This window comes from Oncorhynchus masou, chromosome 6, assembly GCF_036934945.1.
Source record: "Oncorhynchus masou masou isolate Uvic2021 chromosome 6, UVic_Omas_1.1, whole genome shotgun sequence".
Classification (NCBI taxonomy): domain Eukaryota; kingdom Metazoa; phylum Chordata; class Actinopteri; order Salmoniformes; family Salmonidae; genus Oncorhynchus; species Oncorhynchus masou.
This window is the reverse complement of record NC_088217.1, coordinates 25,637,723-25,659,378: the sequence shown is the minus strand read 5'-3', so window position 1 is coordinate 25,659,378 and position 21,656 is coordinate 25,637,723. Positions and strand designations below refer to the sequence as shown.

Sequence of the window (21,656 nt, the reverse complement as noted above, 5' to 3'; positions counted from 1 at the left end):
ACACTATTGTTTATAATTTGATCCTGAGGCTGGTCATTTTGGTTCTTCAAATAAGAATAGTTAATTACAAAGAGTTCATTAAACGTGTACATGACACTGCAACAAAATTTCCCCATGGGTACAATAAAGTCATTAAAGTACAGGGTGTAATGTTAATTTCCCCATGGGGACAATAAAGTCATTAAAGTACAGGGTGTAATGTTAATTTCCCCATGGGGACAATAAATTCATTAAAGTACAGGGTGTAATGTTCATTTCCCTATGGGGACAATAAAGTCATTAAAGTACAGGGTGTAATGTTCATTTCCCCATGTGGACAATAAAGTCATTAAAGTACAGGGCGTAATGTTCATTTCCCCATGGAGACAATAAAGTCATTAAAGTACAGGGTGTAATGTTCATTTCCCCATGGGGACAATAAAGTCATTAAAGTACAGGGCGTAATGTTCATTTCCCTGGTAAAATAAAAAGGTAAACGTCAATGTCTTGGATTGATTACCTATTGTAATGTACAGAGTGTATACATACAGATTAAGCCTAGATTTGGACTAAAAAGCATGCTCAATGAAGATTCGCCATTGAAAGTGCTTATTAGCATAGGACGAGGCTTAGTCTGGGAAACTGGTCAAAAATGTTTAGGTGTTCTAGGTATATCTTATTTATGAATGGTCTACAACTAATTATTTGAATCATATAAGAAAAATATTTTGCTATGATTTTACACATTATGCTACAAACGTTCAGTTAATACAAAATACAAAAATATGAACTATACTGCAATCCAAACACAATACCAATACCTCAAGCACAACTCTGACCAGCTTGAACTGTATTAAACCCACAAAAACCAAAACCCTTACTAAAAAAGTTACAAAAATAGAGTATAATAGAATATAAAGGGACGGTTTCCCAGACACAGATTAAGCCTACACCTGGACTAAAAAAGCATGGTAAATAATATTTGGTCCAGGACTAGGCTTAATCTCGGTCTGGGAAACCGGCCCGAAAAGTAATAGCAGAACAGTCAGTCTATAGATTATTGTTGTAGGTCTTCTCATCTTCAGTAACACGGTCCAGAGCATAGAGACCAGCCATCTCCTTCTTCATCATAGGAAGGTCATCTGCTGGCCGACAGACTGTCTGGAGGCGCTGAGGAAGCGAAGAGGTCTCAATATAAGTATAATCAATTTGCTGCAAAGGTATTCTTCAAAATCTCAGAATAGCTCAGAAACTGTATGCTAGAGTTAAAAGGCCCAAATGAAAGGTCCCAGCATTTCTGACCAGATTAATTTGATTTTATTTAGCCTTTTTAATGTAAAAACTCTTGTTTGTACCTCAATTTAACTTACTTGATGCAATCATTCATACTTTTAAATGTCCAAGGAAAATGTTCCATCATATAATGCCACTGACCTGACAGAAAGTCCCTTTGGCCTGGTACAGTTTGTAGACCATGGTGATGGGGATGAGAGAGAGGGAGGACATAGCCAGGATCCAGCCTAGCCCATAGGCCCACCACGGGTACACATAGGTGTTGTTGAACTTCAGAGGGCTGTACTTCAGCAGCGAGAATACAAAGGTTACCTTGAAGAGATATTTTTTTTTACAGCAATGTTGTTTCATTATTTCTTGACACTGTATTTAAATGGACAGCACAAAATATTGTAAGCATAACTGCTGTGAAAGAATGATAAAACTGCACTGGTCTTAAACTCACGGTGCCAATAGTTGGAGTAATGTAGAGCCAACAGTACTTCAGCAGGGAGGAGGGCCTGTAGCCAATCATATCCTCAATGTTGTCACAGAAGCGTTCAGCACCTTGGACAGAGACAGTTATGTGACAAAATACTCATGAACAGTCCCTTTAAGGATGTTCAATTTCTTTGTATCACTTTTTGTCCATTACAATAACATCAAATTGATCAGAAATACAGTGTAGACATTAATGTTGTAAATGACTATTGTAGCTGGAAACGGCAGATTTTCAATGGAATATCTACATATGCGTACAGAGGCCCATTATCAGCAACCATCACTCCTGTGTTCCAATGGCACGTTGTGTTAGCTAATCCAAGTTTATCATTTTAAAAGCCTAATTGATCATTAGAAAGCCCTTTGGCAGTTATGTCAGCACAGCTGAAAACTGTTGTTATGATTAAAGAAGCAATAAAACTGGCCTTCTTTAGACTAGTTGAGTATCTGGAGCATCAGAATTTGTGGGTTCAATTACAGGCTCAAAATGGCCAGAAACAAAGAACTTTCTTCTGAAACTCATCAGTCTTATCTTGCTCTGAGAAATGAAGGCTATTCCATGCTAGAAATTGCCAAGAAACAGAAGATCTCATACAACGATGTGTCCTACTCCCTTCACAGAACAGCGCAAACTGTCTCTAACCAGAGTAGAAAGAGGAGTGGGAGGCCCCCGTGCAAAACTGAGCAAGAGGACAAGTACATTAGAGTGTTTAGAGAGTTTGAGAAACAGACACCTCACAAGTCCTCAAAACATCAGTCTCAATGTCAACAGTGAAGAGGTGACTCCGCGATGCTGGCCTTCTAGGCAGAGATGCAAAGAAAAAGCCATATGTCAGACTGGCCAATAAAAATAAAAGATGGGCAAAAAAACACAACACTGGACAGAGGAAGATTGGAAAAAAGTGTTATGGACAGACGAATATAAGTTTGAGGTGTTCGGATCACAAAGAAGATTATTCATGAGACGCAGAAAAAAATTTAAAGATGCTGGAGGAGTGCTTGACGCCATCTGTCAAGCATGGTGGAGACAATGTGATGGTCTGGGCGTTCTTTGGTGGTGGTGGTAAAGTGGTAGATTTGTACAGAGTAAAATGGATCTTGAAAAAGGAAGGCTATCACTCCATTTTGCAAAGCCATGCTATAACCTGTGGACGGCGGTTAATTTGGGGCCAATTTCCTTTTACAACAGAATAATGACCCAAAGCACAGCTCCAAACTATGCACAAACTATTTAGGGAAGAAGCAGTCAGCTGGTATTCTGTCTATAATGGAGGGGCCAGCATAGTCACCTATTGAGCTGTTGTGGGAGCAGCTTGAACATATGGTACGTAAAAACTGCCCATCAAGCCAATCCAACTTGTGGGAGGTGGTAATCTCTTCAGATTACCTCAACTAGAAAGTCAAAGATCTGCAAGGCTATAATTGCTGCAAATTGAGGATTCTTTGATGAAAGGAAAGCTTGAAGGACACAATTATTATTTCAATTAAAAATCATTATTTATAACCTTGTCAACACCTTCACTATATTTCCTATTAATTTTGCAACTCATTTCATGTATGTTTTCATGGAAAACAAGGACATTTCTAAGTGACGCCAAACTTTTGAACAGTAGTGTATGTTTGCCCATGATTACATAGTGTAATGTCTATTCTTACCATATATCCATCCAATACTGAGTGACTGGCATATGGAGAGGAGCAGCAGAGTGGCACCACTGCACACATAATGATCAAACAGCTGGATGATGTAGAGGCCACCCTGTGAGAAAATAAAGCTTTAATATAAAGTCAAATCAACGTTTACAAATTTAGTTATTGTAATAACCAACCATAAATGCCTTGGATCAAAGTAGCTGAGTAATCTACACTGCATCCATACAGTGCATTCGGAAAGTATTCAGACACCTTGACTTTTTCCACATTTTGTTACGTTACAGCTTTATTCTAAAAATTGATTTAAAAGATGTTACTCGGTACTTTGTTGAAGCACCTTTGGCAGCGATTACAGCCTTGAGACTTCTCAGTATGACGCCATAAGCTTGGCATTATAGCATTTTCAGGTCTCTCCAGAGATGTTCAATCAGGTTCAAATACGGGCACTGGCTGGACCACTTAAGGACATTCAGAGACTTGTCCCAAAGCCACTCCTGCGTGGTCTTGGCAGTGTACTTAGGGTCGTTGTCCTGTTGAAAGGTTAACCCTCACCCCAGTCTGAGGTCCTGAGCACTCTGGAGTAGGTTATGATCAAGGATATCTATGTACTTTGCTCCGTTCATCTTTCCCTCGATCCTGACTAGTCTACCAGTCCCTGCCGCTGAAAAACATCATGCTGACAGTGCCGCCACCATGCTTCACCGTAGGGATGCTATCAGATTTCCTCCACGCTTGGCATTCAGGCTAAAGAGTTCAATCTTGGTTTCATCAGACCAAAGAAACTTGTTTCTCATGGTCTGAGAGTCTTTAGGTGCCTTTTGGCAAACTCCAAGCAGGCTGTCATGTGCCTTTTACTGAGGAGTGGCTCTACCATAAAGGCCTGATTGGTGGAGTGCTGCAGAGATGGTTGTCCTTCTGGAAGGTTTCCTCATCTCTACAGGAGGAACTCTGGAGCTCTGCCAGAGTGACCATCGGGTTCTTGGTCACCTCCCTGACCAAGGTCCTTCTCCCCCGATTGCTCAGTTTGCCCAGGCGGCCAGCTCTAGGAAGAGTCTTGATGGTTCCAAACTTCTTCCATTTAAGAATGATGGAAGCCATGGTGTTCTTGGGGACCTTCAATGCTACAGACAATTTTTTGGTACCCTTCCCCAGATTTGTGCCTCGACACAATCCTTTCTCGCAGTACAGACAATTCCTTCGAGCTCATGGCATGGTTTTTGCTCAGACATGTACTGTCAACTGTGGGACCTTATATAGACAGGTGTGCGCCTTTCCAAATCATGTCCAATCAATTGAATTTACCACAGTTGGCCTCCAATCAAGTTGTAGAAACATCTCAAGGATGATCAATGAAAACAGGATTTTTTTTTAATTACATTTTTTATTACACCTTTATTTAACCAGCTAGGCTAGTTTAGAACAAGTTCTCATTTACAACTGCGACCTGGCCAAGAAAAAGCAAAGCAGTTCGACACATATAACTACAGAGTTAAAAATGGAGTAAAACAAACATACAGTCAATAATACAGTAGAAAAATAAGTCTATATACAATGTGAGCAAATGAGGTGAGATAAGGGAGGTAAAGGCGATAAATAGGCCATAGTGGGGAAGTAAATACAATATAGCAAGTAGAACACTGGAATGGTAGATTTGACAGTAGATGAGCGTGCAAAGTAGAAATACTGGGGTGCAAAGGAGCTAAATAAATACAGTAGGGGAAGCAGTAGTTGTTTGGGCTATTTATAGATGGGCTATGTACAGGTGCAGTGATCTGTGAGCTGCTTCCAGTTTCAGAGATTTTTGTAGTTCGCTCCAGTCAGTCTTCCAGCAGAGAACTGGAAGGAGAGGCGGCCAAAAGAGGAATTGGCTTTGGGGGTGACAAGTGAGATATACCTGCTGGAACGCATGCTACAGGTGGCTGCTGCTATGGTGACAAGCGAGCTGAGATAAGGGGGGACTTTACCTAGCAGGGTCTTGTAGATGACCTGGAGCCTGTGGGTTTGGCGACGAGTATGAAGTGAGGGCCAGCCAACGAGAGCGTACAGGTCGCAGTGGTGGGTGGTATATGGGGCTTTGGTGACAAAACAGATGGCACTGTGATAGACTGCATCCAATTTCTTGAGTAGGGTGTTGGAGGCTATTTTGTAAATGACGTCGCCAAAGTCGAGGATCGGTAAGATGGTCAGTTTTACGAGGGTATGTTTGGCAGCATGAGTGAAGGAATGCTTTGTTGCGAAATAGAAAGCCAATTCTAGATTTAACTTTGGATTGGATATGTTTTATGTGAGTTTGGAAGGAGAGTTTAGTCTAACCAGACACCTAGGTATTTGTAGTTGTCCACATATTCTAAGTCAGAACCGTCCAGAGTAGTGATGCCGGACGGGCTGGCAGGTGCAGGCAGCGATCGGTTGAAGAGCATGTATTTAGTTTTACTTGTATTTAAGAGCAGTTGGAGGCCACGGAAGGAGAGTTGTATGGCATTGAAGCTCATCTGGAGGGTTGTTAACACAGTGTCCAAAGAAGGGCCAGAAGTATCCAGAATGGTGTCGTCTGCGTAGAGATGGATCAGAGACTCACCAGCAGCAAGAAGCGACTTCATTGATATATACAGAGAAGAAAGTCGGCCCAAGAATTTAACCCTGTGGCACCCCCATAGAGATTTCCAGAGGCCTGACAACAGGACCTCCGATTTGACACACTGAACTCTGTCGGAGAAGTAGTTGGTGAACCAGGCGAGGCAATCATTTGAGAAACCAAGGCTGTTGAGTCTGCCGATGAGGATGTGGTGATTGAGTCGAAAGCCTTGGCCAGGTCAATGAATACGGCTGCACAGTATTGTTTCTTATCGATGGCGGTTAAGATATTGTTTAGAACCTTGAGAGTGGCTGAGGTGCACCCATGACCAGCTCTGAAACCATGGCGGAGAAGGTATGGGATGGACCTGAGCTCAATTTTCAGTCTCATAGCAAAGGGTCTGAATACATATACCCAGGCCCACCCATGGCTGCTCCCCTGCCCAGTCATGTGAAATCCATAGATAAGGGCCTAATGAATTCCTTTAAATTGACAGATCTATGAACTAACTTAGTAAAATCTTTGAAATTGTTGCATGTTGCATTTCTTTTTGTTCAGTATATTTTATGATTTAGTTTTGAAAAAGTGCTGCTTAGATCCAACCTTTTATTGCCATTCGTTTGAAGTTATTTCACTTACCTCACTATAACACTTCACAATTCATGTTCCTGATATTAAGTTTTCAGTTTTAGAGAACCACCTCTACCTGTGGTCATACAGCAACAACCTCTCACCTCTGTGATCATGATGAGACCAACCAGGTAGCAGCAGCAGCAGATGAGCAGCAGCAGAAGCTCCCTCCGGTAGCCCTTTCTGATGAGGTTGGGATAGAAGTCCGTTACCGAGGTCATAAGGCTCTCAAGGGCGACAAACTGGGGGAAATGAGAGAGAGAGGGCAAGGTACATATGAGGGAAAGGTAAAGGGAAGGACACAACAGGGACAGGACACCTAGGTGTGTTGAGCTCTAACCTGGCTATCTACTCCCAACAGGATGATCATGGTGAAGAAGCAGACAGCCCAGAACTGAGGGTAGGGGAGCATGGACACTGCCTGAGGGTACACTATGAAGACCAGGCCAGGACCTTCAGCAGCACAACAATGAAAAAATTACAGAATATATGTACCCAAATGCAATCTGATTGAATTAATTTAACGAGACATTTAGTTATGCATGTCAAAAAAGTAGATTTCATGAGCTGAGACAGTGCTTCTACCAGACAAGGTATAGATGCAGGCAAAATTAAGTTCAGAAGAAAGGTGAAGTAGGCACAGATCTCACTAACTAAAGCAGATGGGCCAGCTCTCTCTGATGATTAAAGTGCAGGCTGAGGACAGGATAGAAAATCAGATACTGTTTGTCTTGAACATAATCTTTCTATATTCGCATCCCGCTCTCTCAGCCATCCACAATGCTGAGCAATTATGTTGTCAGACAGTACTTGGGGTGATCAGTAGGATAATAGGGAGTCATACCATTGTTGATTGATGTCCTTTAAAGACTCACCAGACTCAGCAACCACAGAGATGTCCACACCCTGTTCTCTAGCCATATAACCCAGTATGGAGAAAATGGCGAAACCAGACACAAAGCTGGTCCCACTGTTCAACAAGCACAGGTAGAAGGAATCTCTGCAAGGTACAAAACAAGTTTAACGTATTAAGACACCTTCCTCTTTCACATACACTGTTGGCAAGGGTCTAATAAGATTTAAATACATGTTATTAATGTTCAGGGCGATTGAGGTAATGTGTCATGAATCCTCCTGGCGTAGGTGAATAAGCAAACTGTTATTACAGTGCCTTGCGAAAGTATTCGGCCCCCTTGAACATTGCGACCTTTTGCCACATTTCAGGCTTCAAACATAAAGATATAAAACTGTATTTTTTTGTGAAGAATCAACAACAAGTGGGACACAATCATGAAGTGGAACGACATTTATTGGATATTTCAAACTTTTTTAACAAATCAAAAACTGAAAAATTGGGCGTGCAAAATTATTCAGCCCCCTTAAGTTAATACTTTGTAGCGCCACCTTTTGCTGCGATTACAGCTGTAAGTCACTTGGGGTATGTCTCTATCAGTTTTGCACATCGAGAGACTGACATTTTTTCCCATTCCTCCTTGCAAAACAGCTCGAGCTCAGTGAGGTTGGATGGAGAGCATTTGTGAACAGCAGTTTTCAGTTCTTTCCACAGATTCTCGATTGGATTCAGGTCTGGACTTTGACTTGGCCATTCTAACACCTGGATATGTTTATTTTTGAACCATTCCATTGTAGATTTTGCTTTATGTTTTGGATCATTGTCTTGTTGGAAGACAAATCTCCGTCCCAGTCTCAGGTCTTTTGCAGACTCCATCAGGTTTTCTTCCAGAATGGTCCTGTATTTGGCTCCATCCATCTTCCCTTCAATTTTAACCATCTTCCCTGTCCCTGCTGAAGAAAAGCAGGCCCAAACCATGATGCTGCCACCACCATGTTTGACAGTGGGGATGGTGTGTTCAGGGTGATGAGCTGTCTTGCTTTTACGCCAAACATAACATTTTGCATTGTTGCCAAAAAGTTCAATTTTGGTTTCATCTGACCAGAGCACCTTCTTCCACATGTTTGGTGTGTCTCCCAGGTGGCTTGTGGCAAACTTTAAACAACACTTTTTATGGATATCTTTAAGAAATGGCTTTCTTCTTGCCACTCTTCCATAAAGGCCAGATTTGTGCAATATACGACAACGATTGTTGTCCTATGGACAGAGTCTCCCACCTCAGCTGTCGATCTCTGCAGTTCATCCAGAGTGATCATGGGCCTCTTGGCTGCATCTCTGATCAGTCTTCTCCTTGTATGAGCTGAAAGTTTAGAGGGACGGCTAGGTCTTGGTAGATTTGCAGTGGTCTGATACTCCTTCCATTTCAATATTATCGCTTGCACAGTGCTCCTTGGGATGTTTAAAGCTTGGGAAATCTTTTTGTATCCAAATCCGGCTTTAAACTTCTTCACAACAGTATCTCGAACCTGCCTGGTGTGTTCCTTGTTCTTCATGATGCTCTCTGCGCTTTTAACGGACCTCTGAGACTATCACAGTGCAGGTGCATTTATACGGAGACTTGATTACACACAGGTGGATTGTATTTATCATCATTAGTCATTTAGGTCAACATTGGATCATTCAGAGATCCTCACTGAACTTCTGGAGAGAGCTTGCTGCACTGAAAGTAAAGGGGCTGAATAATTTTGCACACCCAATTTTTCAGTTTTTGATATGTTAAAAAAGTTTGAAATATCCAATAAATGTCGTTCCACTTCATGATTGTGTCCCACTTGTTGTTGATTCTTCACAAAAAAATACAGTTTTATATCTTTATGTTTGAAGCCTGAAATGTGGCAAAAGGTCGCAAAGTTCAAGGGGGCCGAATACTTTCGCAAGGCACTGTATATGCTCTGAAGAGATCTTGACTTGCAGTGTTTGTCAGATGAAACCCTGAAGGCAGCTTGCTGTTGAAACGTTATTAAGTGATAAAAAGGAATGCGTCAGAGCCATGAGAGTATGTGGTTTTTCTTTTCCATGCATTCTACTTCTCCAGCCTGCACCTCACCTAACCAGATGTGCTTTTTCCTGTCTCCAGACTGACTGACTGAAGAGATCTTGTGACCATAGATCCTCCTGGCACTGCTACATAAGCAAACTATGTGAGATCTTCAATGCGCCAAATTATTACCTACAATTTTTAATCAAACCCACACACTAGTTGAAGCCTCACTTGTAGCAGTTGTTGTTGTATTTGTTGTAGCTTCCAAGAGAGGTCAGGTAGCCCAGGCATATGGTGTAAGAATAGAATATCTGGGTTCCTGCATCCATCCAAACCTTATTCACGAACAAACAGACAAAGAAGAGGTAAACTAAAGTCATAAACTGAACATGTTTAAGTAGCACAAGGGAAATGTATATCAGTAAGAAGCGAGACTAAACAAGGATTTAGAGGGCCGGTTTCCTGGACACCAATGAAGCATACTCCTGGACTAAGGATGTTCAATGGAAATACTCAATTTGAAGTGTTCTTTTGTTGTCGTCCAGGACTAGTCTTTATCTGTGTCTGGGAAAATTGTCCATACTACAGATAATACCTGTGGATCAGCTAGGCGTGTAACATTGGGATACAAGTAGTAGAATATGCCATCTTTAGCTCCTGGAAGGGTCACTCCTCGGACAAATAGCACTGCTAGCATTACATAGGGGAAGGTGGCCGTGAAGTAGGCTGCCTATGAATTAGTATTACAGGATTAGTAGAACACAGAAAACACAATATAGCCAAGCATTCTCGGCATCACCATACCAACTATGGGCCCATAATTGCACCAAGTAACTTTAAAGCTACATCAAATAGCTGTCCCTCTGTTTATTTTATGTTTGTTTTGTTACCTCTGAATTCAAGATTGATTGAGATTGGATGATGCATAATTATGAAACTACTGTCTTGACTAATATATGAAATCAAAACCACCTTCCCTGTAGACCTAACTCCTTTCCAGATACAGAAGTAGCAGATGGCCCAGGACAGCAGAAGACACAGAGCCAGCTCCCATCTAATGCCTCCCAATGACTCAATTCCATCTGACATTCTCAGCACTCGCCGGCTGTAAGGAGAAATAGTTGACACAGCAATACATTTGATCACCAAAATAAAATATATTGTACATAAATGTATTGTAGTCTATTGTATGCTTATAATAATAATTTCATAATTCCAATAGTTCCTTTTAAGAAATAAGACAATAGTATCTGATTCATTTATAAATTGAGGAGTCAAGAATCTAATCACGAACGATGCAGTGGGGTTAAAAATATTTATAAATAGACTTACTGCCAAAACTCCACAACGGAAGATGACACATTCAAGAGTGGAACAGTCCAATTGGTGCTGGCATTCTTGGTGCCAAATGTCACACAAAAATCTGAAATACATTCAAGTCTAGTTGAAACAGGTTATACAGTTGACAGCTTCAAGTGGATATGCAACCTAATAGACAGATCCTCTTAATGTAATTGACTCAGAAGCAATATGAACCCTTAAAATGTTAAACGCTATTTCTTTCAATCTGAGAAAATGTTTTAAAGAGGTCCGATGACAAGGTAAACACTTTCAAATCAAATCAAAGTTTATTTGTCACGCGCCCTGAATACAACAGGTGTAGACCTTCCAGTGAAAGGCTTACTTACAGGCTCTAACCAATGGTGCGAAAAAAAGAAAGAGAAAAAAAAGTGTGTGTGTGTGTGTGTGTTGGTAAGTAAAGAAATAAAACAACAGTAAAAAGACATTTGAAAAAAGAGTAACAAGGCTGTATACAGACACCTTTTAGTCAGGCTTATTGAGGTAGTATGTACATGTAGGTATCGTTAAAGTGACTATGCATATATGATGAACAGAGAGTAGCAGAAGCGTAAAAAGAGGGGTTGGCGAGACACAATGCAGATAGCCATGTTAGCCAATGTGCGGGTGCACTGGTTGGTCAGGCCAATTTTTTAAATGTATTTTACTAGGCAAGTCAGTTAAGAAGAAATTCTTATTTTCAATGACGGCCTAGGAACAGTGGGTTAACTGCCTGTTCAGGGGCAGAACGACAGATTTGTATCTTGTCAGCTCGGGGATTTGAGCTTTCAACCTTCCGGTTACTAGTCCAACACTCTAACCACTAGGCTACCCTGCCGCCTTAAGTACATGAATGTATAGTTAAAGTGACTGTGCATGTAAGATAAACAGAGAGGAACAGCAGCGTAAAAGAGGGGTTGAGGGGGGGAACACAATGCAAATCGTCCGGGTAACCATTTGGTTACCTGTTCAGGAGTCGTGTGTGTGTGTGTGGGTGGGAGGGGGGGGGGGGGTAGAAGATACCAGACAGCTCTTGTCCCCATTATTCTCACTGTCTTCAGTATTTGTGCAAACTGTCAGAAGATGTTCACGTGAACACAATGATTGCTCATGATCTCCCCTCACTGAACTACCATGGCTGCAAGCGGTTAGAATTTTTTGTTGTTGATAAGAGTCATTGAATTTCAGTGATGGATGTTACTTGTTAGCAGCACTCTGTGCTTCATTACTCTGGCGGCAGGTAGCCTAGTGGTTGGGCCAGTTGCTAGATCGAATCCCTGAGCTGACAAGGTACAAATCTGACTTTCGGCCCCTGAACAAGGCAGTTCATAGGCCGCCATTGTAAATAAGAATTTGTTCTTAACTGACTTGCCTAGTTAAATAAAGGTTCAATAAAAAAAGAGAAAAAAACGAGGCTTCAGAGGTAGTTGCTCCTATAAAGATTATCGCAACCCAGCAGATTTGAATACATCGTTTGATAAAACTGCCACCAAGTCAGGGGATTTGGCCATTTGGGGACCTGTTACATTTGTGTTTTTAATTTCAATAAATTATTAAATAGATATAGGCCATATAAAGTAGTGTTAAAAATCAGTCAGTGGGGACCCCTCAGCCAGCTGGGGTCTGTTTCAGTTGAAACATATGCACATAGCAGTCCTCCTCTGCACCAAATTTCAGTCAAGTCAACAATATTGTAAATACCTGTGTTCCAAGCATTGTTGCAGTTAGCCCATGGCAGGTCAGCAGTGAAGGATGAGAACAGGTAGAGGAAAGCCCACACCAGAATCACTATGTAGGTCATACATCCATATATAGTGATCACCTGGGCGGCATAGCCCATTCCTGATGAAGACAAGCAAAACATAGCAACATGCTCATAAAAAACTAACACGATTTTTCAAATGACCTTCACTGCAGCTGATTCCCAATGACAGCAGCCCAAAGGCCTGTCCGGCACATAATTGAGTCTTGTCACCTTACTGTCCAAATGCATTGTGTGCAACCGGCAAAACGTTCATATCCTTTGTAGACCGGTTAGCACCTAAAACATCAGGCGGCATAGGCTTCGATTTCCGTAACTTTATTTCGGACATCCTAACAGGTTATAGTTATACACGTGTCGCGATCAATAAGGTCGGATATTTCCGAGTTTCCTAGTTTCGACTTGCACTTGAACGCGGCCTTCAGCCAGGGCATTTTCGTCAGTTCGTGCACACATTTTTTCTCTCGAGGCAAGCCAAAGTGTCGTCACTGGTTACCACAGACGAAGTCTAAACCACGCCCATTTCTAAAATGTATCTTCTTAAAATGTTATTTTAAACCTAACCTTAACCACACTGCTAACCTTATGCCTCACCTTAAATTAAGACCAAAAGGCGATTTAAAAAATAAAAACATTTTTTACGATCTTGCCCCCCAAAACTTGTGGCACCGATGAAGGGGCGTAGCTGAAGTCTACGCCCCTTCGTCGGTGATTGGTCAACAGAAGGGATTATTCAATGAAGTGTTTGTTGTCGTTTAGCGAGAAACGAAAAACGTATGCATTTTTTTTCACTTGAGATACAGTATACTGCACCAAACATCTTAGTTAGATGTCAAATTGCGTGACAAATTGCGTGACTACTCAATAAATCTGTCATTCATTTTTACGTTATGTGAAGGTTATACCACAATTGCCAAATAAAACAATATGAAATCACACATTTACCTATAGAAATACATTTTTTTCCTTGTTGATATTGATTTATATAAGAAAATTCATAGTTTCTCATCTTTTGGTTGCTAGACACTCGACCCAGTCGTTCGTTCTTTATGATCCATACTAGCCATGCGACAGCAATGTTCTTATCTCTTGCTTGCTGCTAACAAGCCAATGAGCAGCCAGAATACAGAATGAACTGGTAATTGCCGGGTTTGACTGGCATTGCTAGAAATGTTTGCGTCTTCGTCAGGTCACTCGACACTGTACATTACGACGAAATGGCATTGCATATCAAACACTAGGCTAGAAGCTAGCAAAATAGTTTTTGTTGCTAGCAAACCTGCCAATATGACAAGCAAATTCAAATATCAGTTGCTGAAAACATCTGGTCAAACTAGAAACGTGGAGTATTTAACAGCATAGCGCCACTTGCATCATGTCTGCAGTGGGGACCAGAGAATTGCATGTTCATCACTCACCATGTTGGGTCATCAGATGGCATCTGAGATGCTCCATAAAAAAATGTCTCTGCAAAAACAATGCCAGCCAAGTTTTTTCCTCATTGGGACCTGCATTTACGATGTATCCAATTTCAGTTTGTGTGGTTGTTGGTTTAGCTTTCTGCAACTTTGTAGCAAGTACCATCTGCATGTATAGGCGCTTATTGCGTCATGATTGCAAGGTGTCCGATATCTTTTCCAACTGTCCAATTATCTGGCATTATACAACGGGTGGGTCTAATCCTGAAACCGCATTCCAGCCGGTGTCTATTTAATGGAAGCCTCTCAAATGTAATCCAGTTAGAATCAGGAATTCCCCAGGGTAGTTGTTTAGGCCCCTTGCTTTTTTTTCTACATTTTTACTAACTACATGCCACTGACTTTGAGTAAAGCCAGAGTGTCTATGTATGCGGATGACTCAACACTATACACGTCAGCTACTACAGCGACTGAAATGACTGCAACACTCAACAAAGAGCAGCAGTTAGTTTCAGAGTGGGTGGCAAGGACTAAATTAGCCCTAAATACGTTGCCAGGCAGTATGGCAATAGAACATTTAGAACAAACAACTGGGTCGTGTCTATAGATACAGAACAAAAAGACTGAACTGGGTTGCGTCTCTAGCAACCGAATCGACAGAACAAACAACAAATTTATCAAAATGATGTTTCTAATGAAAATACGTAAATCATTATTTGAATATGTTGGTAACCCGTTGTAGAAAAGTGATAATGCACTTGAAGCCAGTGTTTGGAGGATATATTGGCACGGTCTGCCAACAACACCCATTCCAATATATCCTCCAAACACCGGCGTCTCGGACATTATCATTTAATTATTCAACGGTGGGTCTAATCCTGAATGCTGATTTGTTAAAATCGCATTCCAGACTGTGTCTATTCCACAAGATACCACTGGCTACATCTATGATGTCAATATGCCTATTTACTCTGTTCCATCTGACTACGCAATCCACTGTCTCATCCACCCAGCCACAACCACAGGGCTCTCCAGAGGGTGGTGCAGTCTGCCCAATGCCTGCCCTCCCGGACACATACAGCACCCAATGTCACAAGAAGGCAAAAAAGATCATCAAGGACATCAACCACCCAAGCCACTGCCTGTTCACCCTGCTACTATCCAGAAGGCGAGGTCAGTACAGGTGCAAAAAAACTGGGACCGAGAGACTGAACAACAGCTTCTATCTCAAGGGCATCAGACTGTTAAATAGCCATCACTAGCCGGCTACCACCCGGTTACTCAACCCTACACCTTAGAGGCTGCTGCCCTATATACATAGACATGAAATCACTGGTCACTTCAATAATGGAACATTAGTCACTTTAATAGTGTTTACATACTGCTTTACTCATTTCATATGTATATACTGTATTCTATTCTACTGTATTTTAGTCAATGCCACTCCGACATTGCTCGTCCTAATATTTATATATTGCTTAATGTTCTTTTACTTTAGATTTGTGTGTATTATTGTGAATTATTAGATATTACTGCACTGTTGGAGCTGGGAACACAATCATTTCACTACACCCGCAATAACCTCTACTAAATATGTGTATGTGACCAATAACATTTGATTCGATTTAATACAGCGCTGTGTTAGGTTAGGGGTGAGAGAACGGACTGATGCAACCTGATTGGCTGAACGCAATACACAACATCTTGAATTAGCATTTAGTCACTGGTGATGGAAAATGTTTTTTCATAATGAAAGTAAGCATATTTTCCCAGTTTTTTTCTCAAATTTTCTCACAATTAAATATATTTAAGGCGGAAAATGTAGCCTATGCAGCCTGAATGGAGAATGTTTTAGGTTTTTGAGGGATACAAAACTATTGCCGGCTACATACAATGCATTTGGACGGTAAAATGACACAACTCAATATCACCATCTGCCGGCCTTTGGGCTTCCATGATAGATTTGGTCAGATTAAGGTTACCACAGGGCCACATTCATTCTGAAAATACTGTATGTCTAAGATCCAAATCAATTTATGTTTGAAGTAGCCCTTCCAAAGACTGTCTGACTGATTTGCATTTTTTAACACATTTTTATTTGTGTGTGTGTATGTGTGCTTGCTTCAGCTGTGTGATCATGACATCAATTAATGTGGGACTCAGACTCAGTTGGTAAAAGCATGGCTCTAGTAGCAACACCAGGGTCATGAAAGGTTAATTTTCTGCTGCTAAGATGTATGCTATCTCTGTGCAGTTAGACACTTTAGCTAAAAGGATCAGCTAAATGGCATATATTATTATTAATTTAAAAAGTGAACATTTAATTCAGACACAGTCTTCAGAAAGGGACGCTGTTGTAATATTAGTTGGATATACACTACCGGTCAAAGGTTTTAGAACACATACTCATTAAAGGGTTTTTCTTTATTTTTACTATTTTCTACATTGTCTAATAATAGTGAAGACATCAAAACTATGAAATAGCACAAATGAAATCATTTAGTAACCAAAAAAGTGTTAAACAAATCAAAATATATTTTATATTTGAGATTCTTCAAATAGCCAGCTTCATACACTCTTGGCATTCTTTCAACCAGCTCCCTGAGGTAGTCACCTGGAATGCATTTCAATTAACAGGTGTGCCTTCTTAAAAGTTAATTTGTGGAATTTCTTTCCTTCTTAATGTGTTTGAGCCAATCGGTTGTGTTGTGACAAGATAGGGGTGGTATACAGAAGATAACCCTATTTGGTAAAAGACCAAGTCCATATTATGGCAAGAACAGCTAAAATAACCAAAGAGAAACAACAGTCCAACATTACTTTTACTTTAAGACATGAAGGTCAGTCAATACGGAGAATTTCAAGAACTTTTGAACGTTTCTTCAAGTACAGTCGCAAAAACCATCAAGCGCTATGATGAAACTGGCTCTCAGGACCGCCACAGGAATGGAAGACCCAGAGGTACCTCTGCTGCAGAGGATAAGTTCATTAGAGTTACCAGCCTCAGAAATTGCAGTCCAAATAAATGCTTCACAGAGCTCAAGTAACAGGCACATCTCAATATCAACTGTTCAGAGGAGACTGTGAGAATCAGGCCTTCATGGTCAAATTGCTGCAAAGAAACCACTACTAAAGGACACCAATAATAAGAAGAGACTTGCTTGGGCCAGGAAATACGAGCAATGAATATTAGACCGGTGGAAATGTGTCCTTTCATCTGGAGTCCAAATTGGAGATTTTTGGTTCCAACCGCTATGTCCTTGTGAGACGCGATGTGCGTGAACGGATGATCTCTGCATGTGTATTTCCCTCTGTAAAGCATGGAGGAGGAGGTGTTGTGGTGTGGGGGTGCTTTGCTGGTGACACTGTCTGTGATTTATTTAGAATTCAAGGCACACTTAACCAGCGATACCCTATACCATCTGGTTTAGGCTCAGTGGGACTATCATTTGTTTTTCAACAGGACAATGACCCAACACACCTCCAGGCTGTGTAAGGGCTATTTTACCAAGAAGGCGAGTGATTGAGTGCTGCATCAGATCACCTGGCCGCCACAATCCCCCTACCTCAACCAAATTGAGATGGTTTGGGAATAGTCGGACCGCAGAGTGAAGGAAAAGCAGTTGACAAGTGCTCAGCATATGTGGCAACTCCTTCAAGATTGTTGGAAAAGCATTCCAGGTGAAGCTGGTTGAGAGAATGCCAAGAGTGTGCAATGCTGTCATCAAGGCAACGGGTGGCTATTTGAGGAATCTCACATTTATAATATATTTTAATTTGTTTAACACTTTTTTGGTTACTTCATGATTCCATATGTGTTATTTCACAGTTTTGATGTCATCACTATTATTCTACAATGTAGAAAATAGTCCAAATAAAGAAAAACCCTTGAATGAGTAGGTGTTCTAAAACCTTTGAATGGTATTAAATGGGGGCCCTATGTAACTGCACAAAAATCTTAATGAATGAAGATCACAAAGCAACTATTTGTTTCGTGTCTCAGCACGAATAAGGAACCACACCTACTCATTCTACTCTAAGTCTCACTCTACTATTCATTGCAAAGTGGTTTATTCTGTTTACTTCATTATGGTTTATGCTTTACATAATGATGTACCGTAATCTTTCAACTTTACTGTGCTGTAGCAAGACCATGCAAGACATCTACATTATGAAATGCGGAAAGCACATAAAGGCTCAGGCTCATCCTACGAGAGAATTTGTCACAATGAAAACAATGTAGCCTACTTGGGCTGCAGCAAAGGCATTTGAAAACATAACTTTTAAGTGCACAGAACTGTGCAGCAATATTCACCCTCAAACAGCGGGCAGATTTTCCTCCAGCAGGTGATGCCCCCCTGGCTGGTGTACTGTCCCAGAGCCGTCTCCAGGATGAACAGAGGGATGCCACAGGTCACCAGGTACAGGATGTACGGGATGAAGAACACACCTACAGTACAGGAAGGAGTCACACATATTAGGACTGCTTGATGTTAATCTATGTTCAAACTTTAGCCTTCAGTTGACAATATCTTCTGACAGCTGTTTTGGTTCTGGGTGCTGAGATTAAGTTGACACTGACAGTATGCATAAGTCTTTGTATCTTTCATTATTATACAACAGAACAAACCAATTTATTTTCATGCCACTTTAAATTTCAATTTGTCTCATGGATCACACCCTCACAATATACCCAGTTTGAGAAATCAAATTCCTGTTGCCGGCGACAGATGACTTTTCAACCTCCATCAATACTGATCGGGTCACACTACTGTGCAAACCAAACACACCCCTGAAAGTGCAGTGTGGACCCCCCCCCCAACAAAAAAAAAAATCTTTAAATTGTTACCAGGCAAGGTGAATTAATGTGTACTTACTTATCTCAAAGGAATGGGAATGCGAAACCAGCACCATGGGGTCAGACGGTATGACTTTTCAGGGGGTTCAACTACAGTATTTGGATGCAGCTTTGTTTCTTTGTGTCATTTAAATGAGCTTTATGCTAAACCACAAACCAATCCTTCTCTTTTCTCTTTTTGCCTGAACTGACCAGGCAGCAAATCAACCATGCATTTGTAAACAAGACAGAGACTTGGATAAAATAATAGGATAATTTCATCATATGTCCTCACAACCAAACTTTTATTAAAAGAGAACACATTTGGAGTAATGTAATGTTATTAGGAGTGGAAAGTGTGTTATATAACATTATATTTTCTAGTATCTATTGTAGAATCACATACAAGTTAAGCATGTAGTATACACTGAGTATACAAAACAATAGGAACACCTTCCTAATATTGAGTTGCACCCCCCTTTTGCCCTCGGAACAGCATCAATTCGCCGGGGTATTGACTACACAATGTGTCGAAAGAGTTCCACAGAGATGCTGGCCCATGTTGACTCCAATGATTCCCACAGTTGTGTCAAGTTGGCTGGATGTCCTTTGGGTGGTGGACCATTCTTGATACACACGGGAAACTGTTGAGTGTAAAAAAAAACAGCATCGTTGCAGTTCCTGACACACTCAACCCGGTGCGCCTGCCGCCTACTACCATACCCTGTTCAAAGGCACTTCAATCGTTTGTCTTGCTCATTCACCCTCTGAATGGCACACATACACAATCCATTTCTCAATTGTCTCAAGGCTTAAAATCCTTCTTTAATTAACCTCTCTCCTCTCCCTCATCTACACTGATTGATGGAATCATAGCTTTCATCTGGATTCACCTTGTCAGTCTGTCATGCAAAGAGCAGGTGTTCCTGTTTTGTACACTCAGTGTATATTGTAAACTGTACTAATATACACCAAATACATGCAAGACGTAAATAAGTGAACAATATTGAATAAGATCAAAAATGTTTTTGGTTAATTTCATGTTCCCTGATGTGACACTGAATGGTGTTTAGGTACAAAATGTCAAGAAATTTAGCAGGAATTTAAACAAAAACGGTTGCTTAGTCATGGGAATCAAAAATTAAGACGGAGCTGGTGACCTTAATAACAGTATTCTCGCGAGCCAGAACCAACTCTCGAGCTAGCCAACTGGCTCAATGTAAGAATAGCTGTTATGAGACATGAGATCAACAGCCACATATCTCACAGACTGTACATGTTTGAAATTATTACTTGATATGTTTATTACTGACCCATAACTATGAGACGTATTTTGGAAGTTCTAAAGAACATTTTGGAAGTTCTAAAGAACTTTTAAAGGGACCTACCCCCCTAAACACTAGACACCTCTACATTAATATGGATGCTACCATGATTACGGATGACCCTTAATTAATCATGAATAAATTGATGAGTGAGACAGTTACATATGCACAAATATCATACACAAGACATGCTAACCTCTCACCATTACAATAATAAGGGAGGTTAGCACTATTTTATTTGGGGGGGGGGGGGGCATGATATTTGTGCATCTGTAACTTTCTCATTAATCATTATTCACGATCCATTCACTATTATCCGTAATCATAGTAGTATCCACATTAATATAGAAGTGTTTAGAAACATGTTCTATTCTTATTTACAATAAAAAGGACTCCAAAATTATACAAATATATTATTTACCATGAATTTCTATTGGGCACAAAATAATCTGAAACAAAGCCAAAACAAACAGCAAATGCATCCAACATGTTTGTAGAGTCACAAGCTTGACGTAATCATTGCGTGCTAGGAATATGGGACCAAATACTAAACTTTTGACTACTTTAATACACATATAAGTAACTTTTGGTCCCCTAAAATGGTGGGACTATGAACAGAAAGTGCTATAATTTCTAAACGGTTTACCCAATATGAATGAAAATACTCTCAAATTAAAGCTGACAGTTTGCACTTTAACCTCATTGTCATTGTATCATTTCAAATCCAAAGTGCTGGAGTGCAGAAACAAACCATTGTCCCAATACTTTTGGAGCCTTCTGTATTTAACCAAAAGACAAAAATAGGACTTTGTTGACTCACCCCCACCGTTCTTGTAACAAAGATAGGGAAATCTCCATATATTTCCAAGTCCAACAATTGCGCCAGCCACAGTTAGAATAAACTCAAATTTGTTCTCCCACTGGCCTCGTTCATTGACCCTCTGTTGGGCAACCTGCATCGGCCTGGGGAGAGTCTCATGCCTGCCTGCCAAGAGAGGACCTGCCATCCTGCAGTGAGTGAGAGAGAGAGGGTCCGAAGGCGAGTGCTGCTGGTCGAGTCTGTTGAGTTCCTGCCTGGAGGTCAGTGGTTGGTGCAATTGTCTGCTGCTGCTGGAGCTTTTATGGATAACAGCACTGTCAAGATTCCAGCTGCTTCTGCCTGAAGGGGGACGCAAAAACATGAGGGCTGACAAGTCATTAATTTGCTTGCACGGGATCCAGATATTTGAATGAGAGCTGCACTTTTAGTGTCCAAAAGAATGCCTGCAGGACTGTGTTCCTCTCAGCTGGGTTGGGAGAGACTGATGTTTCAGCAGACTACACAGAATAACACATTGTACAATTCCAATATAGGGTAACTGACTTTCAATTCTTGTTGAAACAGGTTAATTTCCTAATTTATATGGTTTACAACTCTCAGTGACATTAAAGGAATTACAGATAATACTGATATTTTGTATTACAGTTAGTGA

At 40.8% G+C, this 21,656-nt stretch overlaps 1 protein-coding gene across 4 annotated transcripts; it reads right to left on the bottom strand.

Moving 5' to 3' along the window:
• Positions 1-377: 377 nt before the first annotated feature.
• Positions 378-21,515, bottom strand: LOC135541752 (sodium- and chloride-dependent GABA transporter 2-like). 4 transcript variants are annotated; one of them, XM_064968088.1, is made up of 14 exons: positions 21,005-21,515; positions 18,338-18,472; positions 12,544-12,684; positions 10,837-10,927; positions 10,477-10,609; positions 10,100-10,234; positions 9,736-9,839; positions 7,486-7,610; positions 6,951-7,063; positions 6,715-6,852; positions 3,409-3,511; positions 1,718-1,818; positions 1,414-1,584; positions 378-1,149 (listed from the first exon to the last, which is right to left on the bottom strand). In XM_064968088.1, exons 1-14 carry the CDS (start codon positions 21,363-21,365, stop codon positions 1,030-1,032), a joined length of 1,971 nt encoding a protein of 656 aa, XP_064824160.1. In that variant the 5' UTR covers positions 21,366-21,515; the 3' UTR covers positions 378-1,029. The 4 variants fall into 4 exon arrangements, with proteins under 4 accessions (XP_064824160.1, XP_064824161.1, XP_064824162.1 ...); XM_064968089.1 differs by having other exon boundaries at positions 1,414-1,557; XM_064968090.1 differs by having other exon boundaries at positions 1,414-1,552.
• Between the last annotated feature and the right edge of the window lie 141 nt (positions 21,516-21,656).